The sequence below is a fragment of the Cannabis sativa genome, chromosome 5, assembly GCF_029168945.1.
Source record: "Cannabis sativa cultivar Pink pepper isolate KNU-18-1 chromosome 5, ASM2916894v1, whole genome shotgun sequence".
Taxonomy (NCBI): domain Eukaryota; kingdom Viridiplantae; phylum Streptophyta; class Magnoliopsida; order Rosales; family Cannabaceae; genus Cannabis; species Cannabis sativa.
Genome location: NC_083605.1, coordinates 22,924,736 through 22,941,912, shown reverse-complemented (window position 1 = coordinate 22,941,912; position 17,177 = coordinate 22,924,736). Strand labels below are relative to the sequence as shown.

General features: G+C 37.5%; 2 protein-coding genes across 2 annotated transcripts; both read right to left on the bottom strand.

Moving 5' to 3' along the window:
* Window positions 1-404: 404 nt before the first annotated feature.
* On the bottom strand, window positions 405-8,085 carry LOC133038227 (uncharacterized). The gene is made up of 3 exons (XM_061116316.1): window positions 5,416-8,085; window positions 3,569-3,967; window positions 405-482 (listed from the first exon to the last, which is right to left on the bottom strand). The coding sequence occupies exons 1-3, from the start codon at window positions 7,861-7,863 to the stop codon at window positions 405-407; spliced, it is 2,925 nt and encodes a 974-aa protein (XP_060972299.1). The 5' UTR covers window positions 7,864-8,085.
* Window positions 8,086-10,969: 2,884 nt separating this feature from the next.
* LOC133038226 (uncharacterized) lies at window positions 10,970-12,539 on the bottom strand. Its single transcript, XM_061116315.1, has 3 exons — window positions 11,885-12,539; window positions 11,511-11,742; window positions 10,970-11,408 (listed from the first exon to the last, which is right to left on the bottom strand). The coding sequence occupies exons 1-3, from the start codon at window positions 12,537-12,539 to the stop codon at window positions 10,970-10,972; spliced, it is 1,326 nt and encodes a 441-aa protein (XP_060972298.1).
* Window positions 12,540-17,177: the final 4,638 nt, after the last annotated feature.

Sequence of the window (17,177 nt, the reverse complement as noted above, 5' to 3'; positions counted from 1 at the left end):
CTGAGGTGGAGCTTGATAAGTCCACCAATCCTCTCCTTTGATGTATACACAGTGAATCCATTTAATCCACAGGTTATCGTCTTTGTTCGCAATTGCCCACACGTATTTTGTCATTGCAGCAATATTCCACTTTGCAATTCTTTTCAAACCAATCCCTCCAGCTACTTTTGGTTGGCACACATGATCCCAAGCAATTGGACCCGACCCTTGTGAAACCTGATTTCCTTTCCATAAGTATGCTTGACAGATGGCTTCAATACCCCTTATAGTTCGCTTTGGTAGCACCATAACTTGGCTCCAATATGAGTGAATTGACATAAGAACTGAGTTAACCAGAACTGCTCTCCCTGCCAAAGACAAGTTTCTAGTACTCCAAATTTTGATTCTGGCTGTCATCTTATCTGCTAAAACCTTACATTATTTTCCTGAAATTCGTTTCGCACTGTAACACCCCGATTTCCCGAGATGTCACTTAGGATAGTCTGTATAAAATAATTTAATAAGATCAAGACAATCAAATACTTCTTTATTGAAAAATATCCAAGCATGAGATCTCATTGTTTAGAACAAAATACTTTTAGTACTGTAAACTTAAATAAGAACTAGTTAAGTCAAAATAATAGTTCCAAAATGTTTAGCATTTAAAAACATTAAAAGCAAAATACTGTGCCAGCCCCCTAACATGCGGTCCACGCCTCGAGCTCTTCAATCTCACTGCTTGGCCTTACCCTTACACCCCGCACCCGCAGTACCGTGAGCTAACGCCCAGTAAGAAGAGCTATGTAGGACATAACCCTCCTAACTAGTTACTTGACATAAATTACTCTTTAATATTAATCAACAGTAATTCACATTCCATAAATATATCCACAACGCATGTTGTTCTCACATGCACCAATCATGTCTCATATCGCACATTATACTCACATACGATAATCAACTATACACTCATGTTGATCAGACATGAGGTGAACTGCCCTGCCTTGTGTTATTCTCGCACTTGGTATCCAACAGGGTAATTAATTATCATAAGTTGTACTCACCCATGATAATGTTATAACCTGCAAGTGTTATGCTCACACAAGCAGCAAGACCCTAATATTATTCTCATGCTAATGACGCTCACAAAATATAAGGAAATCACAACACTATCAAATTAAATAACAACCAACCCAAGTTGTATGCATAACATACACCCTGTGTACAGATGTCCACTCTTCTTACCTCAGTTGCTAAGACCACACTTGTTACCTCGAGCACCTCAACGAATTTCCTTGTTGAGAACAAGATCCTAGACATTCATTAACACAACAATACACTCAAAATACATTCAAGTATGAATCTCTAAACTCATACAGAAACTTACGTAAAAATACGTAACACATAGGTCCATTTCGCTTGCATGACACACCATACATAAGCATTTATTATTTTGATTCACACAAACATATTGCATGGACTCAAACAAACATTCTTAACGTAAAACATGAATTCATACAACACATTTTTACGTAAAATTTACTAAAATACCATTTATTCTTATTAAAGTCCAAATAAATAGTTAATTAATCACCAATAATTATAATAAATACCTACAGCAACTAATAAAAAATAAAAGCTATTCCTTTTGATATCATAGATAGTAAATGGTATTTCAAAAATACATTTTACTATTTTAACAACACTTATCTATTTTTCATAATTAACTTAAGCATTAATTAAGTAAATTCATGAAAAATACCAAAATTGATTAAAAACCAAATCTAACTCTTCTAATACACTTTATAATCCGTAATAAGTCATAAATAATTTTCTTTGAATTTTCTAAGCAACCTAGGTATTTTTCATAATTAAAATAAGAAATAACATCAATAATTCATGAAAAATACATAATCGCCTGAAAATTCAATCTACCAATTTTATAATAGTTTATATATCATAGTCCATCATATAAAATAAATCTAGATTTTTCTGAGCAACCTAAGTATTTTTCATAATTAATTTAATAAATAACACAAATAATTCATGAAAAATACAAAATTAACCGAAATTCGAATCTACCAATTTTGCAATAGTTTATATCTCATAAATAATCATATAAAATATATTTAGATTTTTCTGAGTAATCTAAGTATATTTCATAATTAATCTATGAATTATACTAAATAATTCACAATAATTCCAAATAAATTCAGAAAATTATGAAACTTCACCAAGCACCTTAGAATAAAATAAGGAGTCAAAATATACAAAAATATCTAAGAAAAACACCTCAGAAACGGTCAGAACGCGGTCGTCGGCGTTCTCGTCGGTTTCGTCGCCGGTAAAGTGTAACTTTGTCTCCGATTGCTCTTGAAGCGTCCTTTCGATTGGGGAAGCTCTCCACAATGCTCAGGACCTCAAAACGATCAAGAAAAGTGGTCGGAGAAGGCAGATCGGGGTTGTCTTCTTCGTTGGCGGTGTACCGTCTTTAATGGAGTCCAAAATTTTGGATTTTCGTTTTGGACGTTAAAGCTTCGTTTTCTTACGTCAAAAACAATCCTTAGGGTCCCATGCACTCAAATATAACCTCCCTTGACCCAAGAACAAGCTTAAACACGTTCGAATTCGAGTCCGTAACTAAGCCGCACCTTTGAAGCTTCAAAAATGGCGAATCTTAAAACGACGACTTCCACCCCTTATACCACGTTAAAAAGCTTCCTTAGGTCGTATATAAGTGATCCCAAACCCCCACGTTCACCCAGGTTTCACTCCGCTTGAAGAAACGAAAATTTTCGGTATCGTATACGCCGTATACGTGCTCTCTCTCTCTCTCTCTCTCTCTCTCTCGTTGGTTCTCTGTTTTGGGTGAACGAAAATAGAGTTTAAAACCTAATTTCTATCGTGTTTAAACCCAAGCAAAATATCGCATTGAACCGAAGTGGAGCGATTCCCATTCCACCAAATTAGGCATTCGGTTCGTGTGTTCCGTTCATGCGTAAATAACTTCTTCTTCGTGTAAGTTTATATATAATAACAATGATAATAATAATAATAATAATAATAATAATAATAATAATAATAATAATAATAATAATAATATGCCCATATAACAATATCCAGACATATATATCTATTAGGCATTATGCACATGCCAATAAAATCAAATATTATATCATCATAAAAATAATCCCATACATATTTAAATCCATAAATATGTAAAATAAAATAAATAAAAAAAAATTACTCTCAGCTAAATAAAATTACAAAAATACCCTTTCGGAGTTAGCGGATATTACAATTATCCCCCTCTAAAAGAAAATTTCGTCCCGAAATTTTACTCAAATAATTCTGGATATTGTTCTCGCATATCAGACTCTAGCTCCCAAGTAGCTTCCTCAACCACGCTGTTTCTCCATAGGACTTTCACCAAGGTAATTGTCTTATTTCTCAAAATCCTATCCTTTTGATCAAGAATCTTTACCGGACGTTCATTGTAGGACAAATCTTCCTGCAAACCCAGTGTTTTATAGCTCAAAACATGCGATGGGTCTGACACATATTTCTGGAGTTGAGATACATGAAATACATTGTGCACCCCAGATAATGATGGCGGTAAAGCTATTCTATAAGCTACACTGCCTACTCTGTCCAATATCTGAAATGGACCAACATATCTGGGACTTAGTTTCCCTTTCTTGCCAAATCTCTTCACTGAGAGTCCTTTTCGTGGTGTCACTCGAAGAAACACATGATCACCCACTTCGAACTCAATGTCCCTCCGCTTCAGGTCTGCGTAAGATTTCTGTCTGCTCTGAGCTGTGATCATTCTAGCCCTGATCTTCTGAATAGCTTCGTTGGTGTGCTGAACTGCATCTGGCCCTAGGAGTTTGTTCTCTCCCAACTCATCCCAATGCAGTGGAGACCTGCGTTTTCTTCCATACGACATCTCATAGGGTGCTACCCCGATAGTAGACTGATCTGATAGCTGTTGTTGTAAGAAAATTCAATCAAAGGCAGGTATTTGCTCCATGATCCTTGGAAATCTATCACACATGCCCTCAACATATCTTCCAAGATCTGATTTGTTCTCTCAGTCTGACCATCTGTCTCTGGATGATATGCAGTGCTGAACTTCAATCGAGTTCCCATTGCTCTCTGTAAGCTTTCCCAAAAAGACGAAGTGAACCGAGCATCTCGATCACAAACAATAGAATACGGTGCCCCATGTAATCTCACAATCTCATTCACATAAAGTTCAGCAAAATGGTCCATGGAGTAAGTCATGCGTACTGGTAGAAAATGGGCAGATTTTGTATACCTATCGACGACTACCCAAATGGCGTCATGTTGCTTTGTAGTCTTAGGTAATCCAGTCACAAAATCCATGGAAATCTCTTCCCACTTCCATTCAGGGAGCTTCAGTGGTTGTAACAATCCCGCTGGTCTTTGATGCTCTGCTTTAACTTGTTGACATGTTAAGCATTTGACCACAAATTCAACTACATCCTTTTTCATACCAGGCCACCAATACAATGCTTTTAGGTCATGGTACATTTTAGTGGTCCCGGGATGAACTGAATAAGGTGTAGTATGAGCTTCTATCAATATCCCCTTCTTGAGCTCATCATTATCGGGCACATAAATTCGTCCCTTGAACCGAATTAATCCCGTGTCTGATATTTCATAATCTTTGGCGTTACTATTCAAAATTTCTTGCTTTAGTTCACTGAGCTTTTGATCTGTCGTCTGCCCCTCCTTAATTCTTTCTAACAAAGTGGATTGAAGTGTGACCTTTGCAAGTTGCCCTGTAATAAACTCTATACCAGCTCGTTCCATGTCTTCCACTAATTCCCTTGATACTCCTTGTAAAGTGGAAACTAGTCCGGGACCTCTACGGCTAAGTGCATCCGCTACCACATTGGCTTTACCGGGATGGTACATTATCTCGGAGTCGTAGTCTTTGACTAGCTCCAACCATCTCCTCTGCCTCATGTTTAACTCCCTCTGGGTGAAAAAGTACTTTAAACTCTTATGATCGGTGTAGATTTCACATTTCACTCCATAGAGATAATGACGCCAAATTTTTAGTGCAAAAACCACTGCGGCTAACTCTAGGTCATGTGTCGGGTATCTCTGTTCGTATTCTTTTAATTGCCTTGAAGCGTAAGCAATTACCTTCCCTTCTTGCATTAGAACACAACCCAACCCTTGTTTAGATGCGTCACAATATACCGCAAATTGTCCCTCTTCTGTTGGTAAACTGAGGATTGGTGCTGAAATAAGTCTATTCTTCAACTCTTGGAAGCTTTGCTCACACTTGTCTGACCAGGAAAATTTTAGATTCTTCCTAGTTAATTCTGTTAAGGGTGTGGCTATCTTTGAGAACCCCTCAACAAACCTTCTATAATAGCTCGCTAAACCCAAGCTTCGAACCTCTGAGGCGGTCTTTGGTCTAGGCCATTCTTTCACTGCAGCAACCTTAGCAGGATCTACTTTTATTCCCCCGTTAGGGATAATGTGGCCCAAAAATGCAACCTCGGACAACCAGAACTCACATTTTTTGTACTTGGCATACAATTGATGTTCTCTCAGTCGCTGTAAGGTCAAGCGTAAGTGCTCCTCATGTTCCTCCTCTGTCTTAGAATAAATCAGTATATCATCTATGAATACAATGACAAACTGATCCAGATATTCCTTGAAGACTCGATTCATGAGGTCCATAAAAGCTGCTGGGGCATTTGTAAGTCCAAATGACATCACCATGAACTCGTAATGTCCGTATCTCGTTCTGAAGGCTGTCTTCGGTATGTCTTCATTTTTGATTCTTAGCTGATGGTATCCTGAACGAAGATCAATCTTAGAAAATACCTTTTTCCCTTGAAGCTGGTCGAACAAGTCGTCAATCCTCGGTAATGGGTACCGATTCTTTATAGTCACCTTGTTCAGTTCTCGATAATCTATGCACATTCTCATAGTACCGTCTTTCTTTTTAACAAATAGAACTGGTGCGCCCCACGGAGAGTAGCTAGGTCTGATAAACCCTAACTTAAGCAATTCTTCCAACTGTATTTTGAGTTCTTTCAATTCAGATGGTGCCATCCTATATGGTGCGCGGGAAACTGGTGCTGTTCCGGGCACTAATTCTATCACAAATTCGATTTCTCTGTGTGGTGGTAACCCGGGTAACTCCTCTGGAAATACATCAAGAAACTCAGCAACTACCCGTGTTTCCTCCGGCTTTCTTTCAATTTTCTTGGTGTCATCAACCACATTAACTAGATACCCTAAGCACCCACGCTGCAATAGTTGCCCAGCCTTCATTGCCGAAATAATAGGAGTGCGGGGTTTCTTTCCTACCCCCCTGAACTCGAAAGTCTCTCCATCTTCTGGTGTGAAAACAACTTTCTTTTGCTTGCAGTCAATTGATGCTCCATATTTGGTAAGAAAATCCATGCCCAAGATTACATCAAAATCAAATAAATCTAATACAATCAGGTCTACAAATAATTCTCTACCATCTATCCTGACAGGTACACCCTTAAGCCAACTTCTAGAGATTACAACCTCCCCAGATGGTAACATGGTCCCAAACCCCACAGTAAATAATTCACTCGGTGCATTTATATGATTTACAATTGTGCTAGCAATAAAGGAATGAGTTGCACCAGAATCAAATAAAACTTTACAAGTGGTGTTGGCCATAAGAATCTGACCTGATACAACCGAAGGACTGGCCTCAGCTTCTGCTTGAGTGATGGCAAAAACTCTAGCTGGAACATACTTGTCATCTTTCTTCGGTTCTGCTCTGTTCCCAGTCTGTCCCCACAGTGGGCAATTGCGTTTGATGTGTCCTTCTTTTCCACATTTGTAGCATGCTTTTGCGCGACACTCGCCGAGATGACGTTTGGTACATTTAGGGCATTCTGGAATGTTTCGCCCACTGCTGCCATTAAATCGTTGGTCGTTATCACTTTTGTACCTCTTGTCTTGACTTGGCTGCCCGGACTGGTCCTGTCCTCGTTTCTTGTGGTCATTAGAATTGGCTCCACCTTTCTTAGATTCTCTCCTGGCAGCATTTTCCTTCCAAATTTTGTTTTCACTCCGCTCAGCCGTAAGAGCCATTTCGACAACTTGAGCATAGCTGAATTGACCCCTTGACACAATTTCCACATCTCGAGCAACCATTGGTTTCAGGCCTTCCACAAATCGATGTGCTCGCACTCTATCAGTAGGCACCAGATCTGGAGCAAATTTTGCCAATCTATCAAATTTTTGTGCATACTCAGTCACAGTAAGACTCCCTTGGACTAACCCAGTAAATTCATCGACCTTTGCTGCTAGAACTGCTGAGTTATAATACTTCTCATTAATGACCCTTTTGAAATCATCCCAGTTCATGGTATCTACATTCTTTGTTTGTTCCACCACCTCCCACCAGATACGAGCATCTTTCCTCAGCATGTAAGATGCACACTTCACTCGGTCATTCCCATCCACCCTTAGCATCTGCAAAATGCTTTCTATGCGACTCATCCACTCCTCAGCCACTACCGGGTCTATGCCTCCCTCAAACTCAGGTGGGTGTTGTTTCCGAAATCTCTCTGCTAACAACTCATGTCTAGCCTCTGTAGCAGGATATACCACTGCAGCTGGTGGGTCTCTATTTTCTGCATCTTGCCTTATTTGGACTGGCGGCTCCGGTTGACGTCTCAGCTGACGAAGTTCTTCATCCTGCCTATGAATGATTCCTTCCAGTGCGGCAATGCGCTCTTCCCATCCCTGTGGTGCTTGAGGTGGTTCATTGATCCCTCCATCATCTCGGCCTTGGCCTTGGCCTCGACCTCGACCTCGACCCACTCTAACTGACCTTCTAGGAGGCATTTCTAAACTCCTGAACCACACAAACCAATACACATCAAGATCATTTTGATCATCAATTTTACATGAAAATAATGTTACCCTCTCGCATGCAGAAATTTAAGGCAACTTAATTATAAGTAATAACCACTTACAGTACAGTGAGTCGAGCTCGTCTCATGGCGGTGAACTTTACATGTTAGGGCTAACCACATTCTTTAGGACCGTATTGCTCTGATACCATATTGTAACATCCCGATTTCCCGAGGTGTCACATAGGATAGTCCGTATAAAACAATTTAATAAGATCAAGACAATCAAATACTTCTTTATTGAAAAATATCTAAGCATGAGATCTCATTGTTTAAAACAAAATACTTTTAGTACTGTAAACTTAAATAAGAACTAGTTAAGTCAAAATAATAGTTCCAAAATGTTTAGCAGTTAAAAACATTAAAAGCAAAATACTGTGCCAGCCCCCTAACATGCGGTCCACGCCTCGAGCTCTTCAATCTCACTGCTTGGCCTTACCCTTACCTGCACACAGAGTACCCGTGAGCTAACGCCCGGTAAGAAGAGCTATGTAGGACATAACCCTCCTAACTAGTTACTTGACATAAATTACTCTTTAATATTAATCAACAGTAATTCACATTCCATAAATATATCCACAACGCATGTTGTTCTCACATGCACCAATCATGTCTCATATCGCACATTATACTCACATACGATAATCAACTATACACTCATGTTGATCAGACATGAGGTGAACTGCCCTGCCTTGTGTTATTCTCACACTTGGCATCCAACAGGGTAATTAATTATCATAAGTTGTACTCACCCATGATAATGTTATAACCTGCAAGTGTTATGCTCACAGAAGCAGCAAGACCCTAATATTATTCTCATGCTAATGATGCTCACAAAATATAAGGAAATCACAACACTATCAAATTAAATAACAACCAACCCAAGTTGTATGCATAACATACACCCTGTGTACAGATGTCCACTCTTCTTACCTCAGTTGCTAAGACCACACTTGCTACCTCGAGCACCTAACCGAATTTCCTTGTTGAGAACAAGATCCTAGACATTCATTAACAAAACAATACACTCAAAATACATTCAAGTATGAATCTCTAAACTCATACAGAAACTTACGTAAAAATACGTAACACATAGGTCCATTTCGCTTGCATGACACACCAAACATAAGCATTTATTATTTTGATTCACACAAACATATTGCATGGACTCAAACAAACATTCTTAACGTAAAACATGAATTCATACAACACATTTTTACGTAAAATTTACTAAAATACCATTTATTCTTATTAAAGTCCAAATAAATAGTTAATTAATCACCAATAATTATAATAAATACCTACAACAACTAATAAATAATAAAACCTATTCCTTTTGATATCATAGACAGTAAATGGTATTTCAAAAATACATTTTACTATTTTAACAACACTTATCTATTTTTCATAATTAACTTAAGCATTAATTAAGTAAATTTATGAAAAATACCAAAATTGATTAAAAACCGAATCTAACTCTTCTAATAAACTTTATAATCTGTAATAAGTCATAAATAATTTTCTTTGAATTTTCTAAGCAACCTAGGTATTTTTCATAATTAAAATAAGAAATAACATCAATAATTCATGAAAAATACATAATCGCCTGAAAATTCAATATACCAATTTTATAATAGTTTATATATCATAGTCCATCATATAAAATAAATCTAGATTTTTCTGAGCAACCTAAGTATTTTTCATAATTAATTTAATAAATAACACAAATAATTCATGAAAAATACAAAATTAACCGAAATTCGAATCTACCAATTTTGTAATAGTTTATATCTCATAACTAATCATATAAAATATATTTAGATTTTTCTGAGTAATCTAAGTATTTTTCATAATTAATCTATGAATTATACTAAATAATTCACAATAATTCCAAATAAATTCAGAAAATTATGAAACTTCACCAAGCACCTTAGAATAAAATAAGGAATCAAAATATACAAAAATATCTAAGAAAAACACCTCAGAAACGGTCAGAACGCGGTCGCCGGCGTTCTCGTCGGTTTCGTCGCCGGTAAAGTGTAACTTTGTCTCCGATTGCTCTTGAAGCGTCCTTTCGATTGGGGAAGCTCTCCACAATGCTCAGGACCTCAAAACGATCAAGAAAAGTGGTCGGAGAAGGCAGATCGGGGTTGTCTTCTTCGTTGGCGGTGTACCGTCTTTAATGGAGTCCAAAATTTTGGATTTTCGTTTTGGACGTTAAAGCTTCGTTTTCTTACGTCAAAAACAATCCTTAGGGTCCCATGCACTCAAATATAACCTCCCTTGACCTAAGAACAAGCTTAAACACGTTCGAATTCGAGTCCGTAACTAAGCCGCAACTTTGAAGCTTCAAAAATGGCGAATCTTAAAACGACGACTTCCGCCCCTTATACCACGTTAAAAAGCTTCCTTAGGTCGTATATAAGTGATCCCAAACCCCCACGTTCACCCAGGTTTCACTCCGCTTGAAGAAACAAAAATTTTCGGTATCGTATACGCCGTATACGTGCTCTCTCTCTCGTTGGTTCTCTGTTTTGGGTGAACGAAAATAGAGTTTAAAACCTAATTTCTATCGTGTTTAAACCCAAGCAAAATATCGCATTGAACCGAAGTGGAGCGATTCCCATTCCACCAAAATAGGCGTGCGGTTCGTGTGTTCCGTTCGTGCGTAAGTAACTTCGTATAACAGTTTATAATAACAATAATAATAATAATAATAATAATAATAATAATAATAATAATAATAATAATAATAATACGTATAATAATAATAATAATACGTATAATAATAATAATAATAATAATAATAATAATAATAATAATAATAATAATAATAATAATAATAATAATAATAATATGCCCATATAACAATATCGAGACATATATATCTATTAGGCATTATGCACATGCCAATAAAATCAAATATTATATCATCATAAAAATAATCCCATACATATTTAAATCCATAAATATGTAAAATAAAATAAAAAAAAAAATTACTCTCAGCTAAATAAAATTACAAAAATACCCTTTCGGAGTTAGCGGATATTACACGCACAAATAGGGATACCTAAATATTTGAAAGGTACCTCTTTTTTGGTGAAACCCGAGCAATCAAGAATGTGTTGCATTTCAGTGTCCTCCATGCCACAGCAGTATATAGCTGATTTATTAGGATTCGGCTGCAGCCCAGAAGTACATGAAAACAATTTAAGCCCATGTAACATATAGTAAATACTCTTATAATCACCATGGCAAAATAGTATAACATCATCTGCAAATATCAGGTGATTCAGTTTGAGTTCAGCACATCTGTCATGAAACTTGAACTCTTGTTTAGCTCTAATCTTCATCATTATTCTTGAAAGATATTCCATACCAAGAACAAAGAGCAGTGGTGACATCAGATCTCCCTGTCTTAATCCCCGTTTCCCTTCAAAATATCCATGCAGAGAACCATTGAACATGAGTGAAAACCTGGGAGTTCGAACACATATCATGATCAGCTTGATAACTTTCACAGGGAACTAAAATGCATGAAGAATTTCTTCCAAATAATCCCAATCAAGAGTATCATACGCCTTCTGAAGATCAAGTTTAATCATACAGCTAGCCTTGGCCTTTTCCCTTCCATAATGTCTGATCAAGTCCTGGCAAATCATGATGTTATGGGCAATAAACCTCCCAGAGATGAATCCACCTTGGTTTTGTGCAATCATATCAGGATGAATTGCTTTCAACCTTGTACAAATGAGTTTAGTGGCGGTTTTATAAATGACATTACAGCATGCAATAGGACGGAAGTCACTTACTGTATTAGGGCACTTACATTTAGGAATAAGTGTTAAAACAGTAGCATTGATTTTTTCGAGGATCTGACCTGTGTGCAGAAGAGACAACACCGCTTCGCTAATATCTTCTCCAATTAAGTCTCAATTATCCTGAAAAAAAACAACTAGTGTAGCCATTTGGACCTGGTGCTTTGATTCCCGGGATTGCAAATATGGCTTTCTTGACATCTTCTTTGGAAAATTCTTGCAGCAACAAGTCTGATTGTTCTTTGCTTACAAGAGGCCCCAGCATCATCACTTCTCTGTTAACCTTCCTCCTACCTTCCATTTTAGAGACAAGCAGGTGCTGATAAAAGGAAAGGAAAGCAGCTGAGATTTCATTTGCTTTATCAGTTCGTACTCCTTGTTGGTCTTCAATGGAAAGAATACTGTTAGACCTTCTCCTTTCCTTGATACTAGCATGAAAGATGGCTGTGTTGTCATCTCCATTTTTAATCCAAGAAACCTTGGATTTTTGGTGCAAAAAGGAGTTGAGACCCTTCAAGAGCTGCCCATATTTCATACGAGCAGCAATTTCTGTAGCAATGAGGTCTGAATTAAGAGGATCAGATTGTAATTTCAGCTGAGTTTCAAGGAGCTCCTTCTTTGCTTCATCAGTAGCATTTTGTATGTTAGAAAAATGCTGCCGATTAAGCTCTTTAAAAGCTCCCTTTAATAGCTTCAGCTTAGTTACAATTTGAAACATCTTAGAACCGTCAATTCTTTGATTCCAAACTCCAGAAACAATCTTAGAATAGCGAGGATGAGTAGTCCACATCTTGAAGTACTTAAAAGTTTTTTTCCCCCAAGTATTTCATGAGATAATGAGATTATAGCTGGAGTGTGATCAAATAATTCCTCAGCTGGAAAAATAACTTCCGCAGAGGAGAAATTATCTAACCAATTCTGATTGGCAAGAACACGATCTATTTTGGAGCAAATTCTCTCATTGCCTTGCCTCTTGTTATTCCAAGTATAGTAACCGCCACTATACTTAACATCTTCAATCATACACCTTCCCACACAATTGATAAACTCGGTTGCCTCCGTGTATTTCACTCTTTTCCCAATCCGTTCCTCTTTGAACAAAATATCATTAAAATCACCCATAATCATCCATGGTTCTATTGGGTTTTATGCCCTAAATAAAACTCATTTCAATATAATCAGATTTACTTATTAATATAGATCAGAAATAACATTTAATGTTGCATGGTTCACATGATTTATTTCATGATTATATGTACATAATGTATGAATTCATCTGAAACCCTTTTCACATACTTGATCCTGTTTATTGTGCCGTCAACACATTGGAAAGTAAACATGACTATGTGAATAAAGTTTCCTAGATTTATCAGACATAGGGTTTTACTGATATGATAATCTACAACAGAGTTTACTTGCATTTGGAGAAGTGCTATGTTCTTTCTAGAGCATTGGTTAAAGTAGAGCTCAGGTTGGATGCATGGAGTATGCATCGGAAGGGACCGATATTGAACTTTGACTTAGATTTATTAAATTTACCGTAATATCTATTCAAGTCAATATCGCCTAGTTGATCCTAGATCGAATGTTCTTAATCCTGTTATGATTAGGCTCAATCTTGAAAGGCTATTCGTGTTCTTTGATTTGTTAGTTAAGCCTACTTTTAGGTCAGGGTGATACGTACATTTTGGGAACACGGTAGTGCAATTGAGTGGGAGCGCTAGCATAAACATGGAATCTATAGCTTCTATCTGGCGAATAGTAAGCAAAGGATGATCTCCTTCGAGCTTGACCAAACGAACATAAATGGTGGAGTACTCATTTCACATAAGCTGAAATATCATTTATACGGGGTCAAGTGTTTTAAGGATAAAATACATTGTAGGGTGTTACGGTAATCTAATCCCTTTACAGTGTAGATCATTCATATAGAAGATCATTGATCACATTAGGATTATAACAATGGATAACTAATGATGTGTCTATATGGTGGAACATATAGAGCATTCTATATACTGAGAGTGCAATTCTAAGTTCTATGCGTGGATTCAACGAAGAATTAATAAGTTAGTGAATTTTAGTGCTAAATTCTTGATCTACTTATTGGAAGCTCGGTTATATAGACCCATGGTCCCCCCACTAGTTGAGATAATATTGCTTGTAAGACTCATGTAATTGGTTTTGATTAATCAATTATAATTCTCAAATTAGACTATGTCTATTTGTGAATTTTCTCTAAGTAAGGGCGAAATTGTAAAGAAAGAGTTATAGGGGCATATTTGTTAATTATGATACTTTGTATGGTTCAATTAATAAATATGATAAATGACAATATTATTTAATAATTATTTATAGTTATTAAATAGTTAGAATTAGCATTTAAATGGTTGAATTTGAAAATTGGCATTTTTGAGAAAATCAGGTGCAGAAAAGGTAAAACTGCAAAATTGCAAAAAGTGAGGCCCAAATCCACTAGTATAGGGCCTGCCACTTTAGTAGGAAATTTAAACTGATATTTTCATTATTTTAATGCCAAATAATTCAAACCTAACCCTAGTGGAATGCTATAAATAGATAGTGAAGGCTTCAGGAAAATTACACTTAAATTTTTACACTTCTGATTCAGAAAAAACTTAGCCTTCTCTCTCCCTATCTTTGGCTGACCTTTCTCTTTCTTCTTCCTTCTTCAATATTTCGAAATCCTTAGTGTATGAGTAGTGCCCACACACAGCAAGTGATACCTCAATCATAGTGAGGAAGATCGTGAAGAAAGACATTCAGCAAAAGGAGTTTCAGCATCAAAGATTCAGAGAAAGAGATCCAGGTTCAGATATTGATAATGCTCTGCTACAGAAAGGAATCAAGGGCTAGATATCTGAACGGAAGGACTCATATTATTTTGCTGCACCCAATGTAAGGTTTCCTAAACTTTATATGTGTTTATTTCATCGTTTTAGGAAGTTCATATTTAGGGTGTTAATAAACATACTTGTGAGTAGATCTAAGATCCTGGTAAAATAATTTCCAACAGGTTCAAGGGTGATCAAACTTTGCAAATCATCCCATAATAGTTCCTACCCTCTATATCGTTGAAAGCATACACAAAAGTAGCAAAGAAAGACTTACCATCCAAAGTGGAGACTTGAAGATGGATAATATGTTCACCAAAAAACTAGAGGGGTTCCATGCTACAACTATTCGGCCTCCATCATGCCAAGCAATGTTAGAGGTAAAACACCAACCTTTGAATATATTTAAGTACAAGACCCCAAGCTTTGACGCCTTTACTCTCGTTTCGAGGAGACCAACAAGACCAGCCTTTTTAGCATGCAACCTGCCTTTGACTTGATTTTGCTTCCCATGGTCATTGATCCCTCGGACGTTCCAACATATAATTCTATCCATTTCCAAGAGGAGGATCTCCCCCTCATCTTGTCTTCCCCACTGTTACAACATTGTTGGTGCCAATCATAATTCCCCTTTCATTGTATGCACCAGCCGAGCCATTTTTTTCTAGAAAAACCAGCAGTACCATGTGAATTATAACAATCAGACCTTTGCCCTTCTGCTTCAGTTTGGCCATCCTCATTGCAGTCAATTAACACCTGGTAAGCATTAGCCACTTGAGTTGTCCCAACATCCACATTAGTCTTCACTTTGAGGCCATTACCTACTTGTTTAAAGCCATCACTGTCAGTTTTATTTTTGTTTTCAGCACCAAAATCAGTAGCAGAAACAACAGCCTTGCTTTTGACTACCCGTTGCTGCTGCTTCCCTTCCTTCTTTTTGCTATCTTCAGTAGAATGGCCCAAGCCTTTGCAATGGTTACATTGAAGAGGCTTCCACTCATATTTTATTTCAGCAAAAACATTAAAACCATGTTCATCTTCAAAGGATACTCGATTGGGAAATTTCCTGCTGTATTGACACTTCAATGAGGACTCTCGGGTAGCTCAATTTGTGCCTTTCCTTTGTCATATTATCCACCTGTAGAGGAGTGGCCACTTGCCCTACAATTTTGAATAAAGCTCCCTCACCCCAATATTTAAGTTCAAGATCAGGTAATTGAACCCAAATTGGGACTGATCTTATGTCTTCCTTTTTGAAATTGACATCCGGATCCCAAGCTTTCATCACTATAGGTCTATTGTTAAAGAAAACATATCCACCATTCAATATTTCATCCCTAATTGCAACCGATTCAAATCGCACCAAAAAAACACCATAAGACAGGGATCCTACTCTATCAACCTTATCCTTCCATATCCTCCTAATGAAACCTTCAATGACTGATAATGGGGGATTAGCCCCAAGAACATAGCATACTATAGAGGATTTCCAGAACTGAACCTCATCTTCAATATCTTCTAAAGTGATCTTGACTTTACTAGCATTCTTAGATTGCATAAAAGATGACTTTAGATTTCTCACCACAGAACCAGAACATAATATGGGAGGGGTTACAGAATTACCTTGCCGCACACTGACTGAACATTGCTTGTTTGCACTCAAAAAGGATGCAAAATCCCTGCTAACATCTTCCTGCCTCTGTATCGCTTGCAGGGATGACTTTGGGGACAAAACCGGTTGAACCAGATCCTTCTGCGATCTCAGCCTCTCTTCTTCGCCCTCATCTTCACCTTTAGAGAAATCGATAGGCTCAATACCTAGGACTGCATCCATTGTCTTAGTTTTACGCACATCTGCCGTGGAAGTAGGGCCTCTCTTCTTAGGTTTCTTGATCTCAGATTTCTGCTTCCCCTGTCTCGCACGGGTTTTCGCCATAGCACCAGCCAGAAGCTACACACGAGAGAGAAAGGAAAAAAAGAAAGGAATCTGGTAGCTTATTATTAAATAAAAACTTTTAACTAACTTAGCTAATTACAATTTAATAGCCCCCCTAAAGTTGGAGTGTAGATATTGATGACACCCAACTTGGACACAATATTGGAGAAGGATGAAGGTAGCAAAGCTTTTGTAAAGACGTCGGCAAGATTCTATTGGGAAGAGACATGAAGAAGCTTGAGTGATCCTTGCTGAACTTTTTCTCATATGAAGTGGCAGTCGATCTCCACATGTTTGGTGCGTTCATGGTAGACGAGATTCTCACTAATGTGCATTGCAGCAGTGTTGTCACAGTATAATGTGGCGGGAACTTTGGGAGAGATGCCAATGTCTTTGAGGAGAGCAAGGATCCATGTTACTTCGGAGGTGGCATTTGCCATTGCACGATACTCGGCTTTAGCGGATGACCGAGATACAACCTACTGTTTTTTGGACTTCCACGAGACGAGTGATTGGCCAAGGAACACACAGTATCCTGAAATAGAGCGCCTGGTATCTTAACAACTGCCCCAATCGGCATCAGCAAAAAATGAAATTTGAACATTGGATGCTGATAAGCTGGTTTCAGCATATGCTGAAATGG